Source organism: Lepisosteus oculatus, chromosome 11, assembly GCF_040954835.1.
Source record: "Lepisosteus oculatus isolate fLepOcu1 chromosome 11, fLepOcu1.hap2, whole genome shotgun sequence".
NCBI lineage: Eukaryota > Metazoa > Chordata > Actinopteri > Semionotiformes > Lepisosteidae > Lepisosteus > Lepisosteus oculatus.
Genome location: NC_090706.1, coordinates 37288821 through 37297362, shown reverse-complemented (window position 1 = coordinate 37297362; position 8542 = coordinate 37288821). Strand labels below are relative to the sequence as shown.

At 39.0% G+C, this 8542-nt stretch overlaps 1 protein-coding gene across 2 annotated transcripts; it reads right to left on the bottom strand.

The window, feature by feature from the left end:
• Positions 1–436: 436 nt before the first annotated feature.
• On the bottom strand, positions 437–7936 carry LOC107077658 (G protein-regulated inducer of neurite outgrowth 1). 2 transcript variants are annotated; one of them, XM_015349649.2, is made up of 3 exons: positions 7504–7935; positions 6213–6526; positions 437–4477 (listed from the first exon to the last, which is right to left on the bottom strand). In XM_015349649.2, exon 3 carries the CDS (start codon positions 4423–4425, stop codon positions 2626–2628), a length of 1800 nt encoding a protein of 599 aa, XP_015205135.2. In that variant the 5' UTR covers positions 4426–4477; positions 6213–6526; positions 7504–7935; the 3' UTR covers positions 437–2625. The 2 variants fall into 2 exon arrangements, with proteins under 2 accessions (XP_015205135.2, XP_015205136.2); XM_015349650.2 differs by lacking the exon at positions 6213–6526 and having other exon boundaries at positions 7504–7936.
• Between the last annotated feature and the right edge of the window lie 606 nt (positions 7937–8542).

Genomic DNA, 8542 nt, shown 5'->3' with positions numbered 1-8542 from the left:
AAACAGCTGCAGCACAGAAGCTTTTAAAAAGTCTCTCCTCAACATGCTTACCCTTCATGTACAGACAGAGGTAGGAAATGACATATCAAATACCCTCCCAAAGTGTTTCATTTTTGCTCTCCGGGGGGGCAGTTACTTCAGACAACACACCACAATGAGAGCAGTTCTGAAGCTCACAAACTGGGCAGGGTTGATACCAATTCCTAAGCTTATTCACCACTTCAACACTTAAAAGTAAATATAAAAATATTTCCAAAATAGAAAAATGAATGCATTTTGCCAATGATTAAGAATTCAACTAAAGCAAACATCAGAAGACACAAGCCTCACAGGCTTCCCCATCCAGTGATAATGTGGTAGCAACATTCAACAAGTCAACAACAGGATGCACATCGAACCATAGTTTTCTGGTTAAATCAATCACACTGAACTGCAGTCCATGTGCTTATCTGTTTATTTAACAGAGAGTAACTTAAATTTGCAAAACATATTTTCAGAAATACAAATGCTTTCCCCGTAGTCTCCAAATAGCCAACAATGTACAGTAACTGTTAATGGAAAAACTTGCAACACCAGATTCTGAGGTTTAACTACAGTTTTAGCGATTCGGTTGAGTTAGCCGTACTACCATCCCCCATCTTACATTTAAGTTAGACTAAGTATGATTTGATATCACATCAATTTAAAAAAAATGGAAAAAATAATACAGATGTACAGTGTCTTAAAGCTGGCTCTCATTTGGCCACTACAATACATGTGTTTTACCCATGAAGATTAAGAAGTAAAGGACTTAATTATAAAATATACTGGATTGAAGCCACCATTGCTGAAAGATTTCAGATACTCAGAACACTGAACCAGTAGTTAAGCTTTTATGTAAAAAAATTAAAGAGTCTGTTTTGTAACAGCTATAAGAAACTAAAGCAATACCTCAACATGAAAGGACCAGAGCTGCATCACAAAGCACTTAGGACAGGGTCTTTCATAAGCAGGTACAACATAACTTCAATCTACTAAGAGCAGTGAAATGCAGATAACTGTTTTAAATACAAAAGAGAACCCACATACTCCTTACGAAGTAAGAGACTGGTAAATATAAACTCAAGACAATAAGCTTTAAGAAAAAGAGAGAGTTAAATCTGCCAAGACACAGGAATATTCTCCATAGAATCTCGTATTAAATAAAGTGTTTGCCTCCAACAGAAATAATAAAAAAACATAATTAACATTTAAAGTTCACTTACACAGCTCATATAATAAAATATGAAAGGAATCCTCTTCCGTTGCGATGCATCAGTGTTAAATGTGCAGTCCGATGTGAATTTTATCATTCACACAATGGATGTGAATAGCTCTTCAAGCTTTAATTGTTGAGTGAAGCCTCTTACTGCAAGTGTCAGTACATTTTTTTCTCAGTTTAAATGACTGCGGAAAGTGACCCACGATCATAATGATGATCCTCCTTGGAGACTGATTAGGCAAAACGAATTGGAGAGCAGTGATTTTTAAAATGTCTTTGCTGAAGAATCCCTTATGAAGGAATTAGTTTCCTACCTGTTCCTTCAAAAGATTTGGTGATACCCTGGCGTGTATTCTTAATGCCATTAATGATATCCACAACTGGCTACACTCCTAAAGCATATGCACAGTGATAAATGTGCAGGTTTTGCCTTGTTTTTCCACATACAAAATCCCAATTGATCGAAATTACTGTGTCTTTATTCCTACTGGACGCTGATTAAAGTCTGGCCATATCAGAGGGCCATTGGCCTTGCCAAACTCAGCGGTAATAGGAACTAAATAAGAAAAGACTTTAAAAAGTCTAAATAGCTGAATCATAAATCTCCAAGAATCCTTAAAAAAATTAAAATGAACATTAAGATTATAAAAAGACTTGGAATCTAATAAATTTGTTAATAAACAGTACGTAATACTTAACTCAAACATTCTATGTAAAACTAAAGGCAGAATGTACAATATAAGTAAGCGCAAAAAGAGAAATCATAGCTATTGTTTCTCTATGTTCTGGAAAGGCTACCTTCAAAAAGAGCACTGTTCAGTGGCATATATAAACATAGTACTGGCTTAGGTTGAAAGTATCGTGTAAAACAGCCATTAATTCTACAAGATACTATGCTAAAAAAACATTAAGCTTTGATACTGCTGTTGCTAATGCAATTTGATGTTTCGCTTAAGTGCACTGGACATTAAATGACAGAATAAAAAAAGGGATAATAAATACATAAAACAAATACAACTAGTAAAGTGTTAGAACCAGAAAGAAATAAATATTCTTTGTGTCTGAATACTAGCATGGGTATGCCAGAATTTGTCCTCTTTGATCCATATCTGTATATATTTCACTTAGGTATGAAGTGAAACTGTATAACCAAATTCCCGGTGAAATCTGTAGTTTCAAAACCACCGCCATCGTCGACGCAGGTGTTCGTGTTCAGGTGGATTGCAATTGATTGTGCGACTCTTCTTCTTGTCTGGTAGTAGGCCTGATAAAGTCTGATCACTACGAACCATGCATGATCGCGGTGTGGCCTGCTCTGCGGGTGTGGGAGGAGTGTGTGTGTTTGTGTATGGGGGGGGGGGTGCAGGCTGAGCTGCCCCTCGGTGTCACTCGATGGTGCTGGCCCTGGCACAGCAGCGCGGACGCCGGATGTTCTGCAGCACCACGCGGAAGGGGTTGCGGTGCTGCCTCTTCTCCGGCAAGGCCTTGACGGGGCCCTTGAGCGAACCCATCCTGTTCACCGCGGTGTTGGGGGTGGCCGCAAGAGGCAGGAGAGGGGGCGGCTTCCCGTGCTCCTCGATTTGCTTTTCCAGGTGCTTTTGGATGGCCATTCCCAGGACCTCCACCTCCATGGCGGCTCCATACACTTCCCAGGTCATGCCCTTCTCGTCCCATCTGACCTCTCTGACGGGCTCCGGCTGGTCATCTTCCGTCACGCCCTTTATCTGGATCTCTGGGTAAGATGCTTCTGCTGTTAAACTCAGCGGGCTCATCGGTGCGGTGGCCACAGACCTCGACTCCACCTGGTGCCCCACCTGAAGCTCTGCATCCTTCGTGGCAATCTTGACCTCCTCAACACCGGGTGGGGCTCCCTTCCCGGTAGAATAAGGAAAAAAGAAAGCGGCGCAGCCTTCTGGAGGGGTCATGGGACTTGTGGCTGCTGACTTACACAGAGCTTCCAGGCTAACCTGAATCTCCGCATGTTGTGTGCTGGCTGACAAGGTATGAGGAGAGATATAGGTTGGCGAAGTTACTGCCTGACCTTTGTTATCCCTAAACACGTTATCATGGACTTTGAGCTTTGCATCGGACTCACTAAGGCAGCGGGCTTTTATTTTACTTCCCCCGGACTGTTTCAATTGATTCTTCTCCTCATGCTGCGAAGGGCTCAAGGCGGAACTAGGTTTTAATGTGGAGCCACTTTCTTTGACACCAGAATTTGGCAATACATTCAGCTCTCCTGTTCTCTTGTCTTCATTCCCTTTTGTTTTGGAACAAGAATTACCGGCACTTTTAGGCTCAGGCTGCATAGTGTTGTCTTTATGAATAACAAGTTTCACGGTTACCCCCTGACTGGCTTTCGTCTGTGGGGACTGAACCTTGATCTGTTTTGTTTCTTGGGTTTCCTGCACATTTATTTGGAACTTAGTAGATGCTTCCGTGTTTTGTTTTTGGCCATCAGAGTGCGCAGGATAATTAGAATCCTTTTCGGGAAGGCTAATGTTTGGATCAATGGCCTTTTTTAGGCTCTGCTCTTCATTTCGAATTGCTTTTGAATTTGTAATGACAGTGGAACCATCCGACAAGACAGCATAGTCCCCTCTTGGATTTCCACACTCATTCAAGGAATCTGTTTCTTTATCACTTGAGTGTGAAGATGATTTTATCTCTTCAATCACTTCTTTTTTGATCGAACATACGGGTGCATGATTCGTCACGTTACTGTCATCTACTGCTTTACTGCTGGTTTGGCTGGGATGTGGAGGACTACACTCGTTCTTTGTCTGATCTTTAACTGGTGCTGCAGACAATCTGGAATTTTCCTGTGCAGCTTTTGTCACTTTTGCTGTAACGACTGTATCCCTTTGTACAATGTCACTAGACTCTTCCACATGTACAGCAGAGGTCTGATCTGTTTGCTCAGAGGTCTTGTCCTTGACTTCTGAGGTTTCTCCAAGACTGTTGACCATTTCCTGGGGCTGACAAGGGCCACTTCCATCCAGGTGCTTGACTTCAGAGTTCACATTAAAGGGAGATGAGTCAGATTTTTTTTCACAGCTAACGCCTCCCTTAAGAAAATGAGAACTTAAGTTTGAGCCATCAGCTACCTCAACAGGATCTGCCATTACTTCACCACCATTGAGTGATACTTGAAAGCTACCAGTTAGGTCTTTGGTGCTCCCCATTTTCACTCTGTATTCATTTTCACAGTCTTCCAGAAGTGTGGATTACTACAACCTGCAACAACAAAAAATGCTATGTATTTTCATCTACATATACATAACGTCTAGTCTCTCTTTTTGCTTGCACTAATGTTCAAGAAGAGACAAAATATATACCACATACTCTTTTAAATACAAATAGTGTGCAGCATTCAAAACAACTGCGTTTGAACATTTACTCAAGATATCAGTAATAATTCTATAACACTGATACAATACACTTTGATTAATTATGACTACAACCTCAGTAAAGGATCAAATATAACAGAATTATGTTGAAAAGCTTTACTTTTAACTTCACACACAGCACAAATAAAAAAGAAAATTGCTCAAACATTACTTTAGGCCACTTTACATTTGCCACTTACATTGGCAAGCCTTAGTATCTGACCAGTTTTGACCAGACAGTTATAGATGATTTATGTTTATATCATAAGGGCCCTTAAGAATTGTTGTTAATGACATTATATAAAGAAGTAAGACACAAAGAAGGTTCTACAATAGCTATATACTCAAGCTTGCAGTGACACACTGAGGCCCAGGGCAAAAATGTAAGTCTCCAGTGGTGTATTTATTTCAGCATGTAAAACGAGCAGAGATGTTTATTGAAATAAGATACACAGTTGTGTTTGTTTTAAAGGTTTTTTGTTCAATGGTTTTACACTGGAAAAAACTTTCTCCCCAAAAAAGAAACAAATATGCATTTTGTGTAAATGAAGAATGGAGCTATGTGAAGAAATGTACTGTCCATTGAACTGAATGGCTGTGGGAACAACACGATGAATTGTCCAGTGTGGGTGGTATTGTTTCCTGTGTCGTGCGGCTTGTCAGAGGCTGTGGGCTTTTGCGTGTTTGTTAAAATTTTAAAACTGCAAGGTTCTTAAAGGGCTGGCACAACGAAATCTCTTTAGAGAAAAAAATGTAAGTTAAATGGGGTGTAATGAAACAAACTAGTGGTTAAGGAACATTGTTAGCACATCAAAATCAGAAATTTCAGAATCCACATCATAAATTAACATCTGAATTTAGGTATTGGAGTATAAAGGTGTCTTATAAGGCACATTTTTTTTAAAGGGAAAAGCTTGTATTTCCCATTTTTGAGGTAATCCTCTGAAATCATATGCCTAGCACAGTCAAATACTCTAAATTTTAGCAACCAATAAGTAGGGGTTCCAAGCTCTAATTGACTATTTCACAAATGAAGCAGTAAATAATGTTGGAATACAGCATTTGTATCCTGAGCAGCTACAATAACAGAAGTAGCAACAGAATAGGTTATCTGGTTAGAAATGAGTCGGACTCGTTGTATCATATGAGCTGAATTCAAGATGTGAATAATGGGAATAAAATACCGATTTTACCCAACAATAAAAAGCACCGTTTCTCAACAGATTTCCTTAGAGATCTTCACTACATTTTGATCTCCACAATTAAAAAAATGAGTGTTTTTCACTTTGTTAACACATACAATAGACTGTATTAATTGAGAAATCTCAGGCTGATTACATTTATACTAGGAACGACTAACACCCTCTTAACACAATTCAAAACTCAAGCCACATACATTATCAGACAGATGCCACAATGTTCCTCACAAAAGCACTATTTCACAAATTCGTAGCCACACGTAATTGTCCCCCCCCCTTAATTTGAGGTGCTAACAATCTAAAATCTCAAACAGCAGTAAATGCTTATCCTCTGATTATAAAAGAGAGACTAATTACAAAGGGTAGATTGGAATGCATTATTACCTTAGTAAGAAGCGCAGAAATGGAAGAAAACTCCATCCATTTCCCACAAAGGGGTCTTTACTCATTACAGTTCACAGATTTAGTTGTACAGGGGATACCCTACACTCCTTCCTGCTGCTTCACATACAGTAGATATCATCTGCAGTGGTAGAGAGAATAAAAAAACACGAAGGTTCCTCTCGAAAATCCTTAGATGTTGCAAGAGATCAGGAATTAAAAGCTTCTTGTTCTCCGTCTCCCTGGAAACCAGCTCCAACCTGGTGGTGACTGGAAATCGAAGAACACGATTTTCCTGTGCGTTTCTCTTGTTCAGTCTAAAACAAATACACGCAGTTAGAAATATTCCTACAAATACGAATATATATATATAATAAATAACAAAGAAATCGGATGTAACGCACAAAAAACGGTCTTGTCAAATCAGATAAAAATACATGTAGCCACAGTGAAGCATTATTATTATTATTATTATTATTATTATTTAAACGTTACAACGCACACAGAAGCAAACAAGTTCTTGGATGTTAGAAGCAAAATAAATAAATTAAATGCGGAGATAAAAGTTACTATTTATATAATGTCACTGTTACAAGAGAAACTGCAATTTGGAAACAACACGACATCTCCAACAGCCTCCATTTGTTATCATGGGGATATCAACAAGTTACGGTTGTCGTTGAATGGGCAGTAGTAAACGTGTCAAAACAAAACACAAAGGATTTTCCGAATGTCCTTTTCAAAAACTTATCGGCGTAGTATCCTCATATGATGCAAAGAAGAGTCGAATATCATTCCGGAACGGATATCCATGCAGGGGACAACAGTGTTTCGCCAAAGAGGGTATTCACTGTCTTGCTCTTCAACTTGTGCAATGGCATTTTAAATTCCGAGAGAACACTCCATCATAATACAGAAAAAAGAACAATACCCAGTCTAGTTAAATTCTAGCAATATGGTACAGATACCTGCATCGTGTTTTCTTAAAAACGAAGGTGGGCGTGCGATAATGAGAGCAGCTCATCTGATGTTTCAAGTAAAAGGTGGAAAATAAACGAAAGCGTGAAACTTAAAATTGGGGTAGAAAGTTAATCGAAGTCCTCCCAAGCCTCATCTTAAAGCGGGAACACAAATATATATATATATTAAAAAAAAAAACTACGGTAACAACAATTGTTAAAAATGAGCCTTGCAACCTAAGATCTGGCTGTTTTACAATAGGAAAGCAATGGATTGATAATGCTAAGAGGTGGATTGCACAAATAAAACACAGTCACTATTATGAGGGATTTACCTTGAGAAAAATGGTGCTGTGCAAAACGTTCCCCCGCGCGATGAAGCTGTAATAAGTACAGATGATGTCTCTTTGCTGCCGAAGGGACTAATGGAGGCGAGATTTTCCTGTACATCAACTGCGAACAGGTCAGCCCTTCAACATTGCCATACAGCTATCCGGTTCGCTTACACAGGGAGTGAATCGAATAACCAGACGCGGAACAGACTGATAGCGTAACCATAAAGCATCATTCATTATTCTGGCGTGAATGTCATATGCCTAGGGAATATAGTACTTTATAAAGCATTTAAAGATTGTTAGGCAAACTAAAAAAAAATATGACTACCTTGGTATACTGTGGTAAAAGGGAAATGCCTCATTTATATGCATATAATCACAGCAGTATAGTGAGAGTATCACGCCATCCTGATTTATTCATTACCCCCCAATGAAATAGAAACAAAACATAACAGAAGATGTAATAATTATTTAACGCAAAATCTAACACCCTGTCATAATATTGTACAGAACACAGTCGTTTTTCTCATTAATAATTAATTGAACTAACTCCAGAAAATACAAGGGTCACGTTTATTTACTTCTCTAAGTATTTCTTTAAATAAATTCCAACAAAAACAAATCTATGGTAACGTTCTGCTCTTTGGAAGTGACATGGAAGCCTGCGGAACTATATCAAGGTCTCCAGGGGTTTCCTGTTTCCCTGGGGTACAAGAGGATGTAGCACATTGAAAACATTCAGTCATAACATGCATCATCATGGTTTAGGTTAGATAGATTTCCAAAGCCTGTTGGTAAATGGTCATTGACCTCCATAAGTTGGGGGATGACAACTCCAAAAAAAAGCTGATTCTACCACCTTTGCCTGTAATGTCCATTTTATGAAATTTAAATGTATATATAGTGAAATTGATATAATATATAGTGGCAACCCCACCAGGAGGAGAGCACAGGTGTACCTTTCTTTCCACTACACGCTGTGAGACAAGAGATTTGAGAGACAATCGTAAATCCAAAGGCAGTAGCTGGAGACCTCCAA

Coding starts and splice junctions, on each gene's coding strand:
- LOC107077658 (XM_015349650.2), bottom strand. CDS start 4,425: ATGGGGAGCACCAAAGACCTAACTGGTAGCTTTCAAGTATCACTCAAT.